Source organism: Elephantulus edwardii, unplaced genomic scaffold (genome assembly GCF_000299155.1).
Source record: "Elephantulus edwardii isolate Elephantulus edwardi_28Jun2011 unplaced genomic scaffold, EleEdw1.0 scaffold00273, whole genome shotgun sequence".
Lineage (NCBI taxonomy): Eukaryota > Metazoa > Chordata > Mammalia > Macroscelidea > Macroscelididae > Elephantulus > Elephantulus edwardii.
In genome coordinates this window covers 1,804,678-1,828,756 of record NW_006400023.1, presented here as the reverse complement: position 1 = coordinate 1,828,756, position 24,079 = coordinate 1,804,678, and the positions used below count along the sequence as shown (strand labels likewise).

At 41.3% G+C, this 24,079-nt stretch overlaps 1 protein-coding gene across 2 annotated transcripts in view; it reads left to right on the top strand.

Moving 5' to 3' along the window:
• The window catches only part of TUFT1 (tuftelin 1), a 60,518-nt gene that overhangs the window by 22,745 nt on the left and 13,694 nt on the right, over window positions 1-24,079 (top strand). Inside the window, exons 2-7 of one of the 2 annotated variants that reach the window (XM_006900090.1) lie at window positions 11,631-11,702; window positions 12,098-12,199; window positions 14,877-14,963; window positions 15,812-15,901; window positions 17,505-17,567; window positions 22,269-22,382. In XM_006900090.1, the coding sequence (XP_006900152.1) occupies window positions 11,631-11,702; window positions 12,098-12,199; window positions 14,877-14,963; window positions 15,812-15,901; window positions 17,505-17,567; window positions 22,269-22,382 (528 nt within the window). The remainder of the gene's footprint in view (window positions 1-11,630; window positions 11,703-12,097; window positions 12,200-14,876; window positions 14,964-15,811; window positions 15,902-17,504; window positions 17,568-22,268; window positions 22,383-24,079) is intronic. The other variant, XM_006900091.1, reaches the window with a different exon arrangement.

Below are 24,079 nucleotides of genomic sequence, written 5' to 3'. Positions count from 1 at the left end.
GGAGATGGATCAATTCAGTAACTGGAGTAATGAGGATAGGTGTGTGAGAGACAATAAAGTTAACACAGGGTAGAGCAGGGTTTAGGGCTCTTGTACATAGGGTCGCTATGAGTCACAAGTGATTCGACGGCACATAACAAACAACAAAGTGTATGGGGAAAAAAAGCTGCAATGAAAATTTGGGTCTTTGTGTAGAGAATGTACGTATGCATTTCTTTTGGATAACTAACTAGGAATGAAGTTGCTAGGTCATGGGGAATGCATATGTTTGCCTTTGGTGTTATTGTTCATTGTTGTTGAGTAAGAACTGGAGTATAGCTGCTCCTGGCTCATAGCAGGTTTTCAGAGGATATAATGGCACAGGAAGATTTTTCTCCCAAGGAGCAGCTGGTGGATTTGAACCTTTTGTCTTCGGGTTGACAGTACAAGTCCCTATACCCACTAGGCCACTAGAGCTTCTATCACCTTTGGTATATACTTCCAAACTATTTTCCAAAGTCACTGTATAATGAACACTCCTAACATCAGTGTATAAGAATTCCAGTTGTTCTATATTTCTTAGTACTTGTGACTTGGTTTTTTTTTCTTTGTCATTTTCATTTTAGAAAATCAGATGACATTCTGCTGAGTGTATTGTAGTATTGCCTAGTGGGATTTCATTTCCAGTTCCTTGGTGAATAATGAGGCTGGCCCTTTTAATATGCTTTTTGACCATTTGAGTATTATCTTACATGCCTATTGAAGTCTCATCTGATGTTTAACTGTCTTTTTCGGTTTTAAGTAAGATTTTTATTTTTAAATATTTTAGATTTGTAGAAAAGTTGCAAAATTGTACAGTTCTTGTATACCCTTCAATGTAATTTCCCCCAATGATTATATATCTTATATAACTACTATACATTTGCCACTACGGAGAAGTTAATGTTAGACTAATATTATTAGAGAGCTCTGATGGTCTAGAGGTAAGGAACTACACTGTCAACCCAGAGGCACAAAGCTTGAATCCACAGCTGCTCCTTGGAAGAAAGATAGGCAGTCTCCTTCTACATAATTTACTGCCTCTGAAACCCACCAGAGGGTCAGCTATGAATTGGTTCTGGCATGATAGTACATAAATAGCTATGTGATTTTATTAGGAGTCATGGTAGCACAATGGTTAAGTACTTAATTGAAAGATTGGTAGTTCACACCTGCACAGGAAATTCTGTCATGGACTGAATTGTGTCCCCCTCAAAATACATGTATGTAATGCTATAATGTGGAAGTTTTGTAATGATCCCCCATGATCTGATAAACAAAGCAATTGTAAAAGGATTATGATGGGACGTACTCTCTTCATCCTATTATAGCCTTGAGGTTTGATGTGAAGATATTCCTCTAGAGTGTGGCCTACATTACCTTTTGTCTTACTGAGCAATACATGGAGAACGAAGGGAGGAGAGTGGGGGAATCCCAACATCACCAAAACAGAAGAACCAGTAGCAAGGCATGTCCTTTTGCCCTGGACACAGGGAAGACCAGATATGAGATCTCTAAGGAATTCTGGATGTAGAGATGCTGAAGGAAACGTGGACCTCCTTGCAGAACTGAAAGAGAAAGCCTTCCCCTAGAGCCAGCGCCCTAGAATTTGCACTTTAACTTTCAAAGCTATAAAATAATAAATTTCCGTTTGTTAAAGCTATTCATTTGTGCTATCTGCTACAGTGGTGCGAGGTAACTAGGACAGGCTCCCTGAGAGAAAGACCTGTTGATGTGCTTCTGTAAAGAGTATGCTTAGATAAAAGGAGGAGGGAAAAATAGAATATGCTTAGAAAACCCTCTGGGGCAGTTCTGCTTTGTTACTTGGGATCACTGTGAACTGGAATCAATACAAAAGCATCCAACAGCAGCATAAAACTATTAACAAATTATAAACTTTATTCAGATTTAACTATTTTTCTCTCTAGATCTTTTTCTGACCTAACATTTTTTATTTAAGCTTTTTTGCTTGTTTTACCTAATTCATTATATATTCTAGACATCCTTTTATCATATATGCATAATTAATATCTTCTCCTTTGTGGGACATCATATAATCTCTTAATGGTGCAAATATGTTGTGTGCCGTCAAGTCAGAACCAACTCATATCTGACTCTCCAGCAGGTTTGCAGAGACAGTAAATCACACAGGAGATTACCCATCCTCTGTGAACTTTTTATATAGTCTGATTTTCTAATTTTTTTTTTTTTAACTTTATGGAGAAGATTCTTTGTGTTGTGCTTAATCTTTTTTTTTTTTCCTTTCCTCCCAGTGCCAGGGTCATAACAGATGTTCTCTCATGGTTTTGAGTTTTCACATTTAAATTGACAATCGACTTGGAGTTGATTTTTACGTAAGGAAAAATCATTTCCCCTACAAAGCATTTTTGCTTTAACCTTAGAGCCTGTGATATCATAAAAATATTTTTAAGAATAGCATTATTTGAAATTTGGAAGAATACATTTTTTTCTAAAGGGAGTCCTAGTGTCCTTGTCCATGTGGAGTTGTGCTGCTAACCCAAAGGTTAATCAGGTTTCCTCCAGGGATAACATTGTAAACTGTAGTACAGTATCACAGGGTATTTACGTTGATTGTCAAGTTATGAAACTTTTGCACAGTTACAAGCATGCTCTTTTAGTATTGCCCTTTTAGATCCATATCTCTTTTAGTACTTCTTGCCTTCATCTTCTTCTCAACTTAGACATTCCGTAATCTCCTCTCTGTTTTTTGAATTCTGTCATTTTGAGAGTGTTGTATAAACAGAATCAGGTACAGGTTGTTGTTGTTGTGTGCCATCAAGTCAGAACCGGCTCATAGCTGAGCCTCTAGCAGGTTTTCAGGGACTGTAACTCACACAAGATGAGACTGGCCTTTTTCTCTTGTGGAGCACCTGGTAGATTTGAACCTTGTACCTTTGGGTTGGCAGCAAAGCTCCTTGCCACCAGACCATCAGCGCTCTCTACTTCATAAAGAGGTTACATTCTTAGGGTTCTATGGTAAGTTGGTTCTGAGAAAAATTGAGAAACTACTTTTTTCTTTTTTCACATTTTTATTATGATTGCCATTTATTATCAATATCTTCTTAAATCTGATCTGTAATTTTTCTTTGGGAGTTGGTGTGAAAATAATAACATCTACAAATTAAGCACTGCTACATGTTATGTAGTATATAATACTAATAATAGTATATAAAAAATTAAAAATAGTCTTGAGAAGAAGAAAGAGTTGTCAGTTCTTCATAAATTGAATATGTTGTAAATTGGGTACTACATATATCCAATATGTGCACGTGGTGATATAATCTATATGATGTAATCTTTTGAGTTTGACTCTATTTAGCATAATTGTGTAGACATTGTTGTCACTTTTGTCAGTAGATCATTTCTTTTTATTGCTGAATAGTATTCCTCAGTGTGAACATTCTGTAGTTTATTTATCCACTCACTTATTGAAGTGAATGTAGCTTGTTTCCAGTTTTTTTGGTAATTCTAAATTAGGCTTCTATAAATATTTATATACAGGTTTTTGTGTGAATATGTCTTCATTGCTCTAGAATAATGCCCTGGAGTGCAGTCGATGGGTTGTGTGGTAGTTACATGTTCAGTTTTTAAAGAATCTGCCAAATTATTTTTTATAAGGATGTTTGTTTCATTTCATATTCTACCAGAAATATATTTTGGATCCAGTTCTCCACATCTTTCACTAGTGTTTAGTGTTTCTGTTTTCTTGCATAGAGATTTGTAGTGGTACTTGACTGTGGTTTTGATTTACATTTTCCTGTTGACCAAAGCCATTAGACCTCCTTTTGTGTGCTTTTTTACCTTCTGCATAGCTTCTTCAGTGAAATGGCTTCACAGATCTTTTGTCCATATCATACTTGGATTATTTGTTTTCATGTTGTTGAGTTTTAAATATCCTTTTTATATTCTAGAGACGAGTGTTTTATCAGATAGGTGGTTTGTGGCCTAGTGGCAAGAAGCCGTGCTGCAATCATGAAGGCTCACAGTTTTAATCCATCAGCTGCTCTGTAGGAGAAGGATGGGCAATCTCCTCCCGTACAATTAACTATCTCTGAAAACCCTCTGGAAGGTCAGCTGTGGCTCAGTTCGACTCTATGCTATATCACCACCACAACTACTCAGTAACAAGTCTCTTCATCTTCCTAAAGAGACTTTCTCAGAGCAAAAGTGTTTAGTTCTGAAGAAGTTCAGTTTGCTGATGGTTTTCATATTGTGAATTATGCTCTTGGTGTTAAGTGTGAGAACTCTTTGTCTAACCCTAGACTCTGTCCATTTTCTCCTGTTTTTTTAAAACCATTCATTTTATATTTAAGTTAATGCGCTATTTGAGGTAATTGGTGTGTGAGCTGTGAGTCTTAGGCTGAGAGACTTTTCTTTTGCCAATGGATGTTCAATTTCTCCAGCACCACTTGCTGAAAAAAGTCATCTTTCCATCATTGGATTGATTGCTTTGATACTTTTGTCAGTAAACCTAAACCCATTGCTGTGCAATCAGTCCTGACTGATAGTGACCCTGTAGCACAGAGCAGAGCTGCCTCACAGAGTTTTTAAGGCTATAAATCTTTAAGGAAGCTGACTGCAAAACAACAAAGCAGCTAGTCAGTTCTAACTGCTGACCGACCTTGTAATTAACAGCTCAGTACTTTAAACATGGCACCACCAGGGTTCTTTTGTCAGAAAACTCTTGGATTCTTTCTCTCCATTCTGTTGATGAGCCTCTCCACTGAGTTTATTACATTCATACGTATTAAAAATTAAATAAAATGTGTACCATCAAGGCTATTCAAATTTACAGCAATCTTATAGTGGTAAGATGTTGTGCTGTAATCCCAAAGGCATGTGGTTCGAATCTGCTGGTTACTCAGCAGGAGAAGGATGGACAGTCTTCTCCCATGCAATTTGTTGTTGTTGTTGTTGTTGTTATGTGCCGTCGAGTCGCTTACGACTCATAGCGCCCCTATGTACAACAGCCCTAAACTCTGCTCTGTCCTGTGCCAATCGCACTGTCTCTGACACTTCCATACCGATTATCCCAGTCACTGAATCAGTCCACCTCATAGAGGGCCTTCCCCTCCTGCGCTGTCTCTCCACCCTCCCAAGCATGATGTCCTTCTCCAAGGACCGGTTTCTCCTCACAACATGTCCAAAATATGTTAGACAGAGCCTCAGAATCCTTGCCTCCAAGGAGCCACCCTGTTTAACCCTTTCCAGGACAAATCTCTTTGTTTTCCTAGCAGTCCATGGTATTCTCAATACTCTTCTCCAGCACCACAGCTCAAAGGCCTCAATTCTCCTTCTATCCTCCTTGGTTATTGTCCAACTCTCTGATGCATAAGAAGTGATTGTGAAGACCATGGCCTGTATCAGACGTACCTTAGTCTCCAGAGAGACACCATTGCTCTTCAGTACTTTGGAGAGGTCCCTAACAGCAGACGTTCCCATGGCAATGCGCCTTTTAATTTCCTGGCTGCTGGTGCCAAGACTGTTGACTGTGGAGCCAAGCAAACTAAAGCTGTGTGCAATCTCAATCTCTTCACCAGCCATCCTGATGCTGCCAATTGGGCCAGTGGTGAGAATCTTTGTCTTCTTGACTTTGAGTCTCAATCCATATTGTAGGCTGCAGTCCTTGACCTTCTGTGGCAAGTGCTTCAGGTCCTCTTCATTTTCAGCAACCAGGGTTGTGTCATCTGCATAACGCAGATTGTTGATAAATCGTCCTCCAATCTTGACCCCACATTTCTCCTCATAGAGCCCAGCCTCCCAGATAATCTGTTCTGCATATAGGTTGAAAAGGTATGAAGATAGGATGCGTCCCTGGCGTACGCCCTTCCCAATTTTGAACCATGCAGTGTTCCCTTGCTCTGTTCTGACGACTGCCTCCTGGTCCAAGTATAGGTTTCGCATTAGCACGATCAAGTGTTCTGGGATTCCCATTCTTCTCAGAGTCAGCCATAGTTTGTTATGATCCACACAGTCAAATGCCTTTGCATAGTCAATGAAACACAGATAGATATTCCTCTGGTATTCCCTGCTTTCAGCTAAGATCCATCTAACATCAGCTACAATATCCCTAGTACCACAACCCCTTCTAAACCCAGCCTGGACTTCTGGCAGTTCTCTGCTGATGTGCTGTTTACTGCCTCTGAAAAACCCTTCAGTCAGCTCTGGGTCCGCTATGACTCTACTGTACCCAGCAATATGGCAGAGTAGAGCTGGCCCACTGTGTTTCGTAGGCTTGTAATCTTTCATGGGAGCAGATTATCTGGTCTTCTGCAGAGCCCTGTTGTTGTGTATGGTAGAGTCAGAAACAACCCATAGCTGATCCTCTGGTGGGTTTTCAGAGGCAATTAATCACACAGGAGGAGATTGCCCATCCTTCTTCTGCAGAGCAGATGGTGGCTTCAAACCACTCACCTTTGGGATTGCAGCACAACTACTTGCCACTAGGTCACCAGAGCTCCCTAGGATTCAAATTGCTGACCTTTCAGTTAACAGCTCAGCACTTTAGAGGAAATCATTGTGCCAGTAAGTACATCAAAACCCAAATTCACCACCCTTGAGTCAATTCTAACTCCTAGTCACCCTCCATCTACAGTAAGTAGTTTTAACGAGAACGTCTTTCTCCTCCAGAGCATGTTTCCAGAGCTTCTGTTTGGTGGATTTGAACTCCCAGCCTTTCAGTTAGCAGTGCAATACTTATCCTCCCTTATCAGTTCCTTGATTATGGAGTAGAACATATATTTTTATTGATCAATAACACTTTGAAAGGAGAGGCTAATGGTATTGTTTTCACAGAAACACAGAATCCTTGGCAAGTGACTGAAAAATGTTTTATCTTAAGTAAAAGGGAAGGTGCCTTTAACATAAATAACATAAACCCAGCTAAAGAATTGATTGAAGCCAAATATTCATCTTTTTTTTCCAAATATTCATCTTTTATCTCACTTATCAAGAAGCCCAGAGATAGGACAGCTCCAGGGTTGGATAATTCAGCAGTCAGCTTTGTCATTAAGGAACCAGAGCTCCTTAATTTCATCTTTCCATTCTGCCATCATCAGTATATCAGCTTTGTTTCCAAGCTAGGTTCATTCTGGGTCACAAGGTGGCTACCAGAGTGCCAGATCCAAGATCCAGCAGAAGAGATTGTCTCTCCTCCTCAGCTGAGTCACATGTATTTGTCTCAGCCTGGCACTGGCCGCAGCATTGGGATTACTGATTTTCTGAGATCAAATAGCATCTGCCCTCCAGGAAAGGAGTCTTGGTGACACAAATGATTAAGCACTGGCTTACAAATTGAAAGATTGCGAGCTGGAACCTATTCAGCCATTTCAAGAGAGAAAGACCTTGTGATCCACTTCCATAAAGATTTTTGCCAAGAAAACCCAATAGGACAGTTCTGCTTTGTCACAGGGGCGTCACCATAAATTGAAATCTGCTCTCTAGGACCCAAGAACAGCAACTCCTAAGGAGGGGGTAGGATCACTTTTCATGAAGGATGCATACTTTTTTTTAAAAAAAGCAGTGTTTGAAAGATGTGTAAACATCTTACTTAGTTGAGACAGGAGGATGAAAGAGATGACCTTTCAAGGACCCTGCCTAGTCTGCTTGTCTTTGCTTTTCATTCACACTGGTTGTCTGTGCTCTGTCTGGGTTCATAAAATGAGCCAGACTTGCCCTTCATTGCCTAATAACTCCTTTGTTCTGACCAGGAGATGTCCTGGCTTTTCCCAGAACGCCTCCAGGTGTGGGAGATAGTGTTTTAATCAAAGCACGTCCTTGTGTCCTGACAGAAAACAAATGGCATTTCCTCCTGTTTGGTAACATTTTCTTCATCTAGATTTCATGGAGTGTTCAGTATGAATTCAGAAAACCCCTCTTTATTAAGGCCTGTGGAAGAGAGTGGTTATCAAGGAGCTAGCAGAAGGGGCATGTCCTCATGGAACACCAATAACTGAGGTGCTGGGGTCCTAGAGGCCTCATGATGCCGGGTGACACCCAGGGAGAGGAGATGCATTTCCCACAGGATGCAGGCAAGTGTCATGGGAGAAATGACATTTGAATTGACTTTTTTATTTTAATAAATTTTTTTATATTGGTTTACTTACAAAGTTCGTGTATTTCACACTGGATCTTTCCCATTTCCTTTACTTACCCTTCCCTCTACCTATCAAATTGTGTGACCCTATGATTAGGCCCCGCCCATCCTCACCCCTCTTGTCTTCCCCTCCCCTGCTTGGATCCTCATGCACACTTTACTACTTATCGTTTTATTTCTACAATAATGATGTTATGTAGTATTTGTCTTTATGGGACTGAGTTAGTTCACTTAGCACAATGCTTTCCAGTCCCTCCCAAGTTAGGTAGTAGTTTTCTTTTTTTCTAAAAAAATTATTATCATTTCAATGAAAATTTACAGAGATTTTGGATTTCCATTCATTCATTGTTGCACTTTTCTCCCATCCCAACCCTCCCCCCTACCCTGTTGGAAAAGTAAAAGAAAAATTCTTTCATTGTTTTATAATCCCTCCCCCCAGGTCCACTCCAATATGCAGCCTAATCACATATCCCTTTTAAACAGTTTTCTCCCTCATCTGTTTCAATGCAGTAAATATTATGGAGCCCATCTTTCTCAGTCTCCCCCCAAACCTGATGTCAGTCCTGTTTTACAATAGTGGCACCATGCAGTATTTGTCCTTTTGTGACTGAGATACTTTACTCAGCATAATGTCCTCCAGGGTTACCCATTTTGAATAATATTGCATGAGTTCCTTGTCTTTCAATGCAGCATAGTATTCCATTGTCTGAATATACCACAGCTTCTCTATCCATCCCTTTGTTGTTAGGTAGTAATTTTCTAAATCATTGTTCCTACCTACTGCATAGTGTTCCATTGTGTGAATGTACCACAATTTCTTAATTGATTTGATTGTGGTTGGACATTTTGGTTGTTTCCATGTTCTTGCAATGGTGAATAACGCTGCTATGAGCATTGGTGTACAAATCTCTGTGTCTCATTTCTAATTTTCTTAGGGCCCATTGAATTGATTCTTGGGGAAGTTACAGATGTCTCAGGTGAAAATGGGACCAAAAAAGCCATTTATGGCAAAAGAAATGGTGACAGCAAAGGCATTGAAGTGAGTAAGGACAAGGGTGCACCACGGGTGGGGACTGAGGAGCAGTAGCAGGAGAGATGGGTTAGCCCTGACTGTGGAAGCCTTCAACAGCACACTAAGGACCTGGCATTTACTTGGCAGGACTAGCAATGGGTTTGTTGTTTTGGATTTGTTTTTCTTATTCTTGTTAAGAAACCTATACTTTGCCAACATTGGGAAAGACCTAAGGGCCATCATAGGAATGTCTGCTTTTTCCTAAATTTGCACTTATTCCAGGATGTGAGAGGAAGCTGATTATTTGAGTGCCATTCGTGGTAATGGGCACCCATGGTGGACAGTGTTGGCTGGAGCTTCCCGACTAAATCAAGCCTGGAAGCAGGAGCGGCATCCACTTCCGAAATGGCTTGCCTCTGGAAACTATGTACGAACAGTGCTCAGGCTGTTCGTTCATAGGGTCGCTATGAGTCGTCTACGACTCGACGGCATTAAACAACAACAACAACAACCTTTCTATATGGCAGAGAGCAAATTCCAATTATAACAAAAACTTCTCCATCAGAATGGTAGAATTCCCATTTTACGGATGAGAAAACCAAGAATTAGTGTATTTGGCCGCAAAAGCTGATTACTTCTCCCTCAAGTTTTGCTCTTTCTTTTGGAGGAAGGGGGAATGCCTTCTCAGAGACTGTTTACTCTGCTCCCTCTGACAGTCCACCCTTTCTTTCTCTTTTTCTTCCAGGAGACATCTGGAATGTTAGGTTGTTATTAGGTGCCATCACGTCGACTATGACTCAGAGATCCCTATGAACAACAGCCCTCAACACTGTCCTATCCCATACCGTCCTCACCATCTCTGATATGCCCAAGTCCATTGTTCCAGTCACTGTGTCAGTCCAGCTCACTGAGGGTCTTTCTCCTCTGACCCTCCACCTTTTCCAGCGTGATAATCTTTTACCAAGAACTGGCCCCTTCTGACAACATTCCCCAAGTATGTGAGACTTTAAGTTTTGGCATCCTTGCCTCTAAGCATGGATGGATAGGTGGTGATTGTGTCAGGTGCTATTGAGTCAAGTATGATTCATAGCAACCCTGTGAACAACAGAGTTGAACCCTGTCCTATCCGGTGCCCTCCTCATCGTCTCTGACACTCTTGAGCCCATTGCTGAATGGTTAGGAGGGAACATTAAAAGGAAGGACAGGAGGGCGTCTTAAAAGCTGTTGGAAATACCATGATATTCATGGTGTGTGGCCTCAGGACAGAGCCAGGTGATCTCAGGGGCACTTTCACCCTTGAATAGTTTAGTGTGCCCTTTGTTACCAGGGAAAAGGGATACATTCTTTGACACTGTCACAGAGCTTGAAGCCAGAAGGAACCATAGAGATACTTAGTTTGTTATTGTTGTTGGGTACTGTCAAGTCAGTTCCAACTTAATGGCAAGATCATTAGGATTTTCTTCCACAGAACCCTTGGATGTGTTCAAATGACCAACCTTTCAATTAGCAATCAAGTGGTTAACTGTTGTGCCAGCAAGGCTATTCCTCATTTTTCAGGTGGGAAGCCGAGACCCAGATAGGGTCAGCCCCTTTTGTACCTTTGAACAAAACACAGGTTATGACAGGTCCACTCTGCCTTACTGCCCCCCTCTCAGAGTTATCATCTTCCCAAATCTACAAGCTTCTACATTTTTCCTTTTCTCATATCTTTCTTCTTGAGGTTACAACAAAAGAATCCAACAAAACACAACCTTCTTTGACTTATAAAAGAAAACCTGCTCTGTTCTTTGAAATTAGACTGGTGTCTAGTTAAATTATCTAGTCTGCTTTCATTTGGCTCTCTGTGTCTCGTAGAAATGAAAGTTTGGATTCAGTTACTTTCCTATTATTTGGTTCAGAAAGGATGTTTCAGTCTTTTAAAAAAGCACCTCAAATGTGCTGTTATGTCAGAACTGATTCCAAGCTGGCCCTCCAAAGATTTTGGAGACTAACTTGCAAGGGAAGAGATTGCCCATCTTTCTCCTGAGGGGTCATTGGTGAACTCACACTGCCAGAAGGCTGCCGCCTTTGGGTTAGTAATGTGACTCCCCATGGGCTCCCCGCCCCTCTTAGTGCAGTCATAACTTTGTGGCTAACTGCCAGGGACAACTGACGGGATGATCTGTCCTGAGAAAAGAGGAGTTTATGCAGTGTGCCTCCTGAGATGTGAGGACCAGGGCTGCCCCACTGGAGCTGTGGCATATTGTGTAACCCTTGCATGTGTGGTACGATGGAAAAAGCATTGGCAGATGGCCCCAAATACATCCCACTACCTGGGAGTGACATGACTTAGGCAAGTTAACGTCAACTCTCTGTACCTCAGTCACCCTTATCTGTGACATGGCAATAAGGCTTACTTTGTAGAGTTGCCACAAGTGTTCCTGTACTTGGAGTGTTTTGTCCCTGTGGACTGTGAGGGTGAAGTGTTGTCATTGTCATTATTAGGGCATGGACATTCTCAGGCTGACTCTCCAGAGTGAACTGACAGGAGACGAACTTGAACACATAGCCCAGAAGGTATTGAGGTTTCTTTTAGTGTGAGAACCCTTCCTCTTGGCTATTCCCTTTCCTGGCTGCTGAGTCCTCGCGCCAGTGCTTCTGGGAAAGTGTCTTTGCTGCTGTGAGCGTGGGAGCATCACTTGTGTCAGACACACTGTCTGAACTCTGCCTTGTGTGCTGCTTTGAGGGGTGGGCTGACGCCATTAAAATGGAAACTAACCCATGATATCTAATAATTTTCCTTGTCCAGTGTTCTTGCTGCTGTGTGGTTTTGGTAATGTTTCTGAAATTAATTTTCAGTGGCACATCAGACTAACTTCTCCAGCCATGGAGGAGCAGGTCTGCGTTGGCTGAAGGACAGGGGTTTTGCCCTTGCTATGTGTTTCTGAGCCATTTCTCTCTTTCTCTGGCAGGCGGGAAGGAAGACCTATGCCATGGTATCCAGCCGATCAGCTGGCCAGTCTCTGGCTTCGGAACTAGTGGAGTCCAATGATGGACATGAGGAGATCATTAAAGTAAGTATCATTTTCCTCCATTTTTTCCCTCCCTTCCTAAGGGAGGGTGTGGCTGACACTGCCTACGGGACATTTGACTGTGGGAAGAACTAGACCTGAGATGCCAGTTTCTGGCTATCTCCTGGAAAGATCTTAATTAACACTGGAGACCCAAGTCTGTCTGTGATGGCTTTGGTTCTGCTTGGCCGAGGGCATGGGAAGGGATAGGGTGAACTATCCACATTTCTGTTCACTGGGTATGTTTAGCTGTTTTAGATTGTGGAGATGGGCGATCTGTTTATGAAACTCATTTTAAAATGAAACAATTTTCCTTTTTTTTTTAACCCCCTATGGGTCTTTCATAGTGTTCCATGCCAGAGTAAAAACTGTGGCCCTAAACCATTGCCTGGCCTCTTTGCTCATAGACTGCAGGCACTGAAACATGTTGCACTCTGTGTGTGTGTGTGTAGGGGGAATATTTCCTTTATTTAAAAAAAACCAAACACCTGCTTTTTTATATACCATGAAATTGACCCAATTACAATGTCCAGTCCAATGGTTTTAGTATATTTATAGAATTATGCAAACACCCACAAAAAACCAAATTTGTTACAATCAAGTTGATTTCAACTCATAGTGACCTTGTAAGGATAGAATAAAACTGTCCCCAAATGTTTTGAAGGCTATAAATATTTATATATTAATATGTAAATTAAAAGAGTACAGCATTTTTCATTATTATTATTATTATTATTATTTTGTGTGCATGTACCGTCCAATCAGATCTGACTGGTACAGGAGGAGATTGTCCCTCCTTCCCTGGCAGAGCATCTGGTGGATTCGAACCGTGCGCCTCTGGGATTGTAGTTGCAGTTCCTTGCCACTAGGCCACCAGAGCTCCCCAACATTTTTTTCTTACAGAATAACTGGTAGGTTTGAATCATTTTCATTAGCAGCCAACACTAAACTACTGCACCACCAGGGCGCCTTTGTGAAATCCTCAGCACTCTCTGATTCGGAAATATTGTCATCCTCTCCAAAAGAAATCCTGTCTCATCAGCGCCATGCTCCTTTTTCAGCAGTTTTCAGAAACTGCTAATCTATTTCCTGTGTCTCTGAATTTACCTATTCTGAATATTTCATATAAACGGGCTCATATAATATGTCGTCTTTTGTGTCTGCCTTCCATCACTTAGGGCGACCTTGTGGCCTAGTCCACTGGGAGTTGTACTTCTAAGCTAAAGGCTGCACCTCCACCAGCGCAACTTGAGAGAAAGATGGGCAGTCTCCTCCCATGTGATTTACAGCCTGTAAAAACCCACTAGTGGATCAGCTCTGAGTCAGTTCTGAACAGCAATTGAGTTTGAGAATTTTCTTCATATAGTGTATTTTCAAAGCTCACCTAAGTTGGGAGATACATTTGATTCCTTTTTTGGCTCAATAATATTTACCTATAATATTCATTCCTTTTTATGGCTCAATATTATTTCATTGTATTGTATTGGATATGGCACATTTTGTATAGCCATTCATCAGTGGATGCATGTTTTGTCCACTTTTTGGCTGCATTGAATAGTGTTAGAACATTTGTGTAAAAGTTTTGTATAAACGTAGGTTCTGTGTTTGACATTTTGAGGAATCCTGGAACTATTCCTCAAAGTGTCTTCCACAGTGGCTGCAACATTTTACAATCCCACTACCAATAGATAAAGATTCCACTTCCCTAACTTTTAGCTCAGTATAGTTTTTCGCAGTTTGTTTTTTTAAATTTGCATTTCTCTAATGACTCGACAGCACCTAACAACAGCAATGACTTGAGCATTTTTTGTGTGCTTATAGTCCTTTCTTTTGGTGGAAAGTAAGTTGAGAATATTGTTCTTGCTATATTTGTTATTAGTATAGGAATTTCTGGTGGCAGGGTAGTTAAGTGCTCTCCTGCTAGCCAAAGGGCTGATAGTTTTAACCCTTATGGCTGCACTTCCTCTAAGATAGATTTAAATGCCCTTTTGACACCTCTGTCACCACAATTGATTCTTCTTTGGTCTTCCTTACTCATTGTCCATCTTTCAGATGCATAAGAAGCAGTTGAAAACCCCATGGCTGGGACCAGGCACACTTCACACTTTAGTCTTGAATGTGGTGATCTTGCTCTTGAACACTTTGGAGAGGTCTTTGACAGCAGATTTTCTCAATACAACACATCTTTTGATTTCTTGACTGCTGCTACCATGGATGTTGATTGCGGGTCCAAGTAAAATGACAACTTCAGTCTTTTCTCCATCTATCATGATGCTGCCTATTGGTCTTGTGGTGAGGATTTTTGTCTTCTTGATGTTGAGATGTAACACATATTGAAGGCTGTATTCTTTGATCTTCAGTAAGTGGTCCAATTCTGTTTTAGTTTCTGTAGGCAAGCTTGTGTTGTCTGCATAACAAAGGGTGTTGATGAATCTTCTTCCAATCCAGATGCCACTATAAGTTACTTAGTTTAGTTTATCTAGGATAAATTTCCAGCGGTAAATTTGCTGGTCAAAGAGTCAGTACATTTCTATGTCTTCTGATCAGAGTCACCAAATTGCCATTCAGAAAGATGGTGGCAATTTATCTTCATACTAATAGTATATGAGGCTGCCTGTTTGTGTGGAACTAATTGAACTTGATGTTTGCAGAACTAAATAATGTCATGTTCATATTTCAGGTGTACTTGAAAGGGAGGTCTGGAGACAAGATGATCCATGAGAAGAACATTAACCAGCTGAAGAGTGAGGTGCAATACATCCAGGAGGTAGGCCCTGCTCCCTTCTCTCTGTGCGAGTGCTAATGTTATGCCTTTAAAGATCACAATTTTACCTGACTCCTTTCATTTGGGGGTGCCAATTTTTCCCCTTTTACTCCCTTAATATCTCCAAAATGCCACATACCTCTCATGTGTCAAATATAATTTCTGACCCTTTGCCCATGTTAGCCAGCAAATACTTACTAAATGCCATGTACCCACCAGCACTGTCTTCAGCAGGTACTATCGTTTAGGATAGAATTCTCGCTGTCCTTGCTGAGCCCTGGGTTTGTTTTCTAGTCACTGCATCTAAGAATCAGAAGCAGCCTCCACTCATCTGTCAGTGGAGGGTTGTGGCTGCTGTGAATCTAAACAGGCTTCAACGGAGCTCCCAGACCAAGACAGACTAGTAAGAAAGACCAGAACATCTCCTGAAATCATCCATCAAAACCTCTCTGGTCCAGTCCCTGTGCATGGGATTGCTTTGAGTTAGGGACTGACTAGCCAGCAGCTAACAGTGACAAAGCACTGTCCTCAACCAATCCTACCTAAAATCGCCAACCATCCTTTCTCATTATTTTCTGACCCTCTCCCTGGTTAATGTTATTCCGTGGCACTTTTCTCTCCAACTAGAATGTTAGTTCCATCAGGGCAGAGTTTGTGCTTATTTTGTTGCTTGTATACGAAGGAGGAACCAGGTCGTAACTCTACTGGACTAGGATCTTTCCTCCCCATAGGCAGTGCCTAGAACAGTGCCTGACTCAGAGTGGTGCAGGTTAGGAAATGGGGCCTGAAAGTGCATAGATTGGCACGCTCTCCCTACCACAAAGGTAAAGTTACTTGCCCTTCCTTCCCAGGCTAGGAGCTGCCTGCAGAAACTACGAGAAGATATAAGTAGCAAACTTGACAGAGATCCAGGAGATTCTTTCCATCAACAGGAGATACAGGTAATAAGAACTGCTCTGTGGATGCATCCCTACAGAGGAGGTGGGGTTCTGCCATGCAGGCCCATTTTCTGTGTTCCCAGTACCAGGAAGAAAGAGAATATTGGGGATGCTGGTATTTCTGAACACTTATAAATCAGTTAGGACCCTTCAGCAGATAGACACATACATTTACACATATCAGCCTTTCTAAGTGCAGATCTTCCTAAAATATTGTGTAAAAATTGAATGTATATCAGTCAAATTGTTAAGCATATTGGCAAAAATTCTAATCTAGAAGAATTCTATGATTAGTCCTCTTGTGAGACAAAGCCTGATAATGGAGACAATCAGCTGCAAATCTAGAGTTCTTCCCATTGACGTCACTTTCTTTAGATGACCTTCTTGGCCCTAACCTACTAGTTGTCTGTGTATGTAACTGTCTTTGCCCTTGTATTGGAAGCTCTTCAGGGGTTTGCCCCTCTGTGTTTTGATATATACCTCGCATGCAGAAGGCCATCAGTAAATTTGTTAGACTGACCTGAATAGATAAGTTCTTTTGGGGATGGATAATCCTGTGATTCAGTGCTGGTTGTGTAGTGGTAATAAGTTGTACTACAATCCTAAAGGTACATGGTTCAAATCCAAGTGCTTTGTGGGAGAAGGATGTACACAGTCTTCTCTCATGCATTTTACTGTCTCTGAAAACCCACTGGAGGGTCAACTGTGGATCAGTTCTGACTTGACAGCACAAAATAACAACAATACAGTAAATCATGTGATTATTCTTTTCTGCTTCCAAAATTGGAGAACAGAAATGTCTCCAAGAGAGCAGATCTATGTCTTCCAGGACTTGACCTGCTCCTCTTTTTGCATTCTTGGTCACGCTCCTTCACTTGCATTTTAGGTTGGATGAGATTGTCTTTCTCCAGCTGCCCTTGTCTCTGTTCCTCTAATGGGATCAGTGGCTCACCTGCTGGTGCCCAGAAAGTTCCTCTTAGCCTTGGACCTGCATAAAGCTTGTGTGAAAGACACTTCCCTAATTCATATTGCTTTGGCTGATGATTAGACTTTCACTGCTTGAACTCACATCTGGCCAATAAGAGGTGCCTTTTCAGGTGGCATTAAGAACTTAATGTGCTCAGAGACACCCCTATTTTTGCTCAAAACCAGTCATTTGATGAGTAATTAGGCTTTGGGTTGGAAAGAGTTTTAATAAATGCTTCCTGTTTTGATTTTTGCTTTGTCAAACTTTGTCAGGATCTGCAGGGGCAAGGGAAACATTTTTTGCTTGTGTTCCCTGGGCTGCAAAGAAATGGGGCCCCTGAATGTTCCAGCCCCCTGGAAGGTAGCCTGACGTTTCCTTGGTCCTCTCTGCAAGTCTAGGGTTGCTGTTGTGGTTAGGTGCCACTGAGTCGAGTACGACTCATAGTGACTCTATGAACTAGTCCTCATCCATTCCTCTACCCCGTCTTCTTCCCATTTTCCTACAGAGCAATGGAAATTTTATTTCCTTTTCTTTTTTTCCCTTCCCTTCATCCTTTCTTTGTAAGTTTTGATATCTTAATGTTTCAAGACTTGGTTGCTTGGGACTATTAACTATCTAATTTCTCTTTTGTTTTAACAGGTGGTTCTAGAAAAGCCGAATGGTTTTAGTCAGAACCCCTCGACCTTCTGTAGCAGCCCTGAGGTGAGGAACAGAGGGAAAACCTTGGGACCACTGCTCGGCCAGGGGACAGGACATCCTCCTGATTCCCTTTCCCCCTGCCCCAAATACACAAGTACTGTTTGCTTGATATAAAAATTCAAACAATAAGGGGAGCTCTGGTAGCCTAGTGGCAAGAAACTGCACTCAGTCCCACAGTTACGTGGTTCAAATCCACCAGATGCTTTGCTGGAGAAGGAGGAACAATCTTCTCCTATGCCAGTCAGATCAGATTTAACGGTACACACACAAAAAATAATTTAAAAAAAAATTAAAGAAATAGAAAAACGGAAGTTCATCTTTCCTAATTTTCTTCCTTGGAATGTTTACTGTTATCAGATAGAGGTGGGTAGATTCTTCTAGAACAGTGCTTCTCAGCTTTGGCTATTTGTTGGGATAACCTTAGGTGCTTTACAGAATCTCTGAGTCACACGAGTGATTGATGCATTTAGCTCAAAGTTGAAGGTTAGAAGTTTGAGTCCACTCAGAGGCACCTCAGAAGAAAGGAGTGATGATCTACTTCCAAAACCATTCATTGACAACCCATTGGAATACAGTTCCACTCTGACACGAGTTGGAATCTACTCAACCACTATTTAGGGAGCTTTAAAGGATATAATAACTGGTTCTCTTCACCAAAGATAGTAATTTAATTGGTCTGAAATATGGCCCAGACATTAATACTTTCAAAAGCACCTCTGATGATCTTTAATCAAGATTGGGTGCCAGTGTTCTAGAGTTGTTTTCTATACAGAGACAACCTTATTTAAATACTGTATGTATACATGTGTGTATATACAAGTACATACACACACACACACACACACACACACGTATGGATACAAACATGTATGTTACTGTTGTGTACTGTCGATTCAGAACCGACCCATAGCTGACCCTTCAGCAGCTTTTCAAAGACAATTAATCACACAGGAGATTGTCCATCCTTTTCCCGGGGACAGCTAGTGGATTTGAACCATGTACCTTCAGGATTACAGCACAGTATCTTACCACTAAGCTGCCAAAGCTCCCTTATATACATGTATGAATGTATTTCTATAATGTCTATATACTTGCAGAAATTTAGGTTCATGGCAAATATATTATTGTGTGGCTTGCTTTTTAATTTTTAAATTTATTTCCATGTAAGTATATATAACTCTCTCATTCTTTTGAATGACTGCATAGTATTTCCTTCCATGGTTGTAAATTTTAAGAATTGTTTATAATTTTTGTTACTATAGACATGATAAAAAGTATGCATATTGTGGAAAATTTGGGAAATTTAGAAACACAGAAAAGGTAAAAGGAGAAGAAATATGAGTTGTAGTCTACCTAGAGAAAATCAGTTTGGTGAACTTTCCTTTCATGCAAGTATATCTTTACAAGATGAGATTATATTGTATGGATTATACCTCAACATAAAGAAAACAAAACATGAATCTTCACAAATGCTGCAGCTGTGCCAAATTCAGCATCTGTCTTACTCATGGCAGGTGCTGGTCCAAAAGGCTGCCACAGAGATGCTGTAACTCATGGGCCCTGTTCCCCTTTCCTGGGCCTCAGGGATAAATTTTGTTACAGACACCACAAAAGAATGAAAGATGTCCTCAGTTTATCGGTTTTTATCGGTTTAAGGAACCAATAAGCAACATCATAATGGCAAAAGATTGAAATTGTCAAGAATTTACTATTATTTGGATCCACAGTCAATGCACATGGAAGCAGAGTCAAGAAATCAAATGATGCATTGCATTAGTCACATCTACTGCAAAAGAGCTCTTTAAAATGTTAAAAACCAAGATGTCACTTTGAAGACTAAGGTTCACCTGACCTAAGTCATGATGTTTTCAATTTCTTCATGTGCATGTGGAAGCTGGATCATGAATAAGGAAGGAAATAGAAGACTTGATACATTTGAATTATATGGTGTTGGTGAAGAATATGGAATATACATGGACTGTCAGAAGAATGAACAAATCTCTCTTGGAAGAAGTATAGCTGTGATGCTTCTTAAAAGCAAGGATGGGGCTTGGCAAGACCTCGTTTCATGTACTTAAGACATGTTATCAGGAGGGATCAATCCTTTGAGGTGGATACCATGTTTGGTAAATTAGAGGGTCATCAAAGACCCTTGATGAGGTGGACTGACTGAGTGGCTCTAACAGCACTAGGCTGGCCTAGGACCAGGCGGAATTTTGTTCTGTTGGACATGCAGGTCACTGAGCTGGAACCAGTTAAGAGACGCTAAAATCAGCATATATATATAATGGCATTTTCTTAATTTTATGTTTTTTATTTCTTTAGTCAGTTGGGTGTTTTTTTTAAGTCTCGAGTTACTGGTTTTGGGGAGGTTTTTTTTTGCCGTCAAGAGCAACTTGAATCAGATAAACTCTTCAGTTCTTGGCAAAATATTATCCTTGATCCTGTCAGTTCCTCTCACTGGTTTAGCTGTTTTTATTTTTAGATAACATTTGCACTTTTCATTCCTAGTCCTCACACCTTTTGCCTCCCCACTTCCCACCTTTGTGTATTATCTTTACGGCTTTAACTATGCCTCTAAAATATGCAAGCAGGCTGGGTGATGCAGTGTTTAAATACTCGGCTGTTAACCAGAAGGTTGGCAGGTGAACCCATCAGGAGAAAATTCTGGTATCGATTCCTATAGATTTACAGCCTAGAAAGCCCTGTAGGGGTTTTCTCTGTCAGTGGAGTCACTATGAATCAGAATCAACTTGATGACACCTAGCAACAACAAAAAAAATATATTTTCAATTTACTTCGTGAACTTGTGTTGGGCCTTTTCTCATTTGTTCCCAACCCCCTACTTTTTTACCAAAGACCATTTTTTTAGGTTTTATCTATGTTGCTGAGAAAATGGGGTTCATTTTTTTCTACTTGGCATATGCAAAATTTTATAGCTTACTTTCTTAGCTTTATCTGATAGTGGAGGAAAGTTTCTGAGTTGTTAAATAGGCTTAGGAAACACTACTTTAAAGAAATAATCTAGGAACCTTGTAAAGCCTAGTAGCCTACTAGCCTAGTAGCTTAAGAGGGGGCTCTGGTGGCCTAGTGTTAAGAAACTGCATTGCGGTCCCAAAGGCACACAGTTTGAATCCACCAACTCTCCACTGGAGAAAGATGGGCAGTCTCCTCCCATACGATTTACTGCCTCTGAAAACCCTCTGGAGAGTCAGCTATGATTCCATTCCAACTGGATGGCACACAACAGCATAACAACGTAGCTTAAGAAGCAGTACTAAAGGGAGCTCTGGTGGTCTAGTGGCAAGACGCTGCACTGAAATCCCAGAGGTATGTGGTTCATATCCACCAGATGCTCTGCTGGAGAAGGAGGGGGCAATCTTCTCCTGTACCAGTCAGATCTGATTTGATGGCACACATAAAAATAATACAATAAAAATTAAAAAAAAAAAGCAGTACTGGCAGCCTACTGAGTAAGGAGTTGTGCTGCCAACCCAAAGGCAAGAAGTTCAAATTCACCAGCTGCTCAACAAGAAAATGATGGGCAGTCTCCTCCTTTGCATTTTACAGCCTCACAACACCCACTGGAGGGTCAGCTCCAAGTTGATTCTGACTTGAAGGCAATGAATTTTTGTTGTGAGTGACTTAGAAGTGGATAGAACAGAGCCGAGCAGCTTTAACTATTGACAGTTTAGAATGTGAATTAACCGCTATCTTTGGAGGTACAGATTGTTTTCTTTCCCTTCAGTGTGTCACCGTATTTGACAATTAGGCCATTGGTGACAAATTATAAAACCTGGTACTATCTGTTCATCATCTTTCTTCTCATAAGCTCAAAGGTCTACTGGATATTATCTTACTTAGTTTTGAGGCAGCCCATAAGGCAGGGTGTGGTAAAGAATCTTTCACAGAGAAAGAAAGGAAGGCACACAGGACTCTGTAGTAAAGCGGTGATTGAGACCCTGTCTAATGTGAGCCTTGTGTTCTGGCTTGAAGGTGTTGCAAGACAGGGAGAACTCTTTCTGGCAGATTTGCAGGGAGTTCATAAATGAAGAAAACGGCTGTGGAGCCAGTGCAGCAGAGGTGGGGGCGAGACTTTACATGCCAGCACAGCCCAGCCACCACCCCACGACTGGGTGTGTCTGGGAGAGACTGAGCAGGAACCCTGATGAGACACCTTCTCCTACACCAAATCAGATACCTGGTCTAGTTGTGTGTATTTGCCCCTAAACTTGCCTGCCCATCAATAACCCATCAAATACTCATCTCTGTATTTGTTAAGTACAAAGAATGATAAATCGATGTGCCTTGAGGATGTTTCCCTTGTGAAGAGGGTTGCTCAGTCCCTGCCCTTGGAGAACCCTGGTCTGAAAGATAACATGATCCCTGCTGTCAGAGATGTGTAGTTTGAACAAGGGAAGCAGGACATATACATATCAATTGGTTGGTAACATGTATATTAAATTACTGAAGGTGTTTTAAAATAATTGAGTGGTTTAAAGCCTGATGAGTTTTTTAGGACTTGCAGGGAAAAGAGTATCTTCTTAAGAGTAATTCAGAGTTCTTTGTTGCCTAAGACTAACGCTCCCATTGTGTGTGGATTCTGTTCAGTCAAGATGGTCTAAACCAGTGGAAGAATGGCAGGACCATCTCTTAACAAGCCACAAACGTAGTGACCCCACTTTTACCCCACTCTGATAATAGGTGGACACCTATCTGAATGAAGACGCTGAGAGCTTGAGGAAGACCGTGCGAGACCTGCTCGCCAAGCTGCAGGAGGTGGAGCAGCAGCGGCAGTCAGACCGGCTGGCTTTTGAAGTGAGATTTGGGATTTGGAGGGGAGGTGCTTCACAGGATGGGCATCTGGGTGCAGGTCCCAATGACCTGCTTGCCTTGGGCTTCTCCTAGCTGGGGTGCCATCCCAGCTTTGAGCCTGGGCTGCCTCTTGTCTTCTTCTCCTGTCCTGATAGTTACATTGGTTGCTTTCCAACACTGGCCCATAGTTCAAAGGACAGTTCTTGATTCTCTGCTCTACTGAAGTGAAGTGGTGATGCTGGTTTGGAACAGCAGGTAGTTCAGAAGTCATTTCTACATGCACTACCATAAGAAACGCTCGGCACTAAAACACCATGTGAGCAAAGACTGGCTGTCATGTTCACCAGTGACTCCCTAGTGTCTTGCACAATATCTGGCATAATGTAGGCGCTTATAAATGTGGGCTGAATGAATGGATGATTCTGGATTGTAGAAGGAACCCTGCCCATGGAGTCAGACCCAGCTCTCGTCTCAGCCTTCCCACATAGAGCTTTGTAATCTTGCACAGCTATCTTAATTACTGTTATAAAAGTAGGACTAGATTGTTAGAGAAGATCTCAAAAAATACAGAAGTCTATAAATAAAGAGTGAAAGTTTCCCACTATTAAAAATGTGTGAGGTCTTCCATCATCGCTAGAAAATGCTTTGAGTAGAAAATGAGGCTCCACAGGCAAATATTAGTTGTGTTTTTTCTAAGTACCCTGTGTGAGATGAGCCATCTGTGATGCTTCATCCACATGTAAAGGATTTTTTTATGTTATAAATATGTAATAATAGGATTATCTCCTGCTCAGGCATGCCAGGAGCTGGTGGAAAGTGGGGCTTTGAAACAGTTCAGTCATGGCCAATGGAGCAAGACTGGAACGAACTCAAATTTTTTAAATTTGGGCAATCCAGAACATTAACCTGAGAAAAATTATTAGCCAAAGCCCTGGAATGGGAGACACTGAAGAGGTATAGTGCGTCCTTTGAGGAACCAGATGCTAACATTGGATTATTGTCAGTATTGTGACATAGGGAGACATGCATTTAAAGCAGCTTGATTGGCTGCCACCTTTGAGCTGGACCCTGCACCAAGGTTTTGACGCTACTGCTTTTGATTCACTTAGTCAAGACATGTGGTCTCACTCTCCTTCCAAAAACTCTTACTGTTGTTGTTGTTCAGGTGCCATTGAATTGAGTACAACTCATAGCAACCCTGTGAACAACAGATCTGAACCTGCCCTATCTTGTGCTATCTTCACCATCTCTGACATACTCAAGCCCATTGCTGCAGTCACTGGGTCAATCCATCCTGCTGAGGGTCTTCCTCTCCTTTGCTGACTTTCCTTTTCAAACATTACGTACGTCTCCTAGGAATAGCCCTTCCTAGCAACATGCCCAAAGTACGTGAGCCAGAAGTAAGTGAGTGCTTCCTAGATGCTCTCTGGCTGTACTTCCTCTAGGACACATCTGTTCATTCTTTCTTGCAGCCCAGGGGATAGCCTATGGACGGAAACTTTTCATCTCGTGAAGAGAAGAGTTCTCTTCTCATGTAGAAGAGGAAGCTGGACTTCCTCTTTCTACCAAAGGCTGGCTCAGTCTTGGCCGAGGACACCAAGAGTGGTAAATGTCCTTTGAATTAGTTTAGGTTGAAGAAATCATTTAACCTCCTTGACCCTTAGTTTTCACTTTTATAAAAAGTTGTTTCTTTTTTTTTT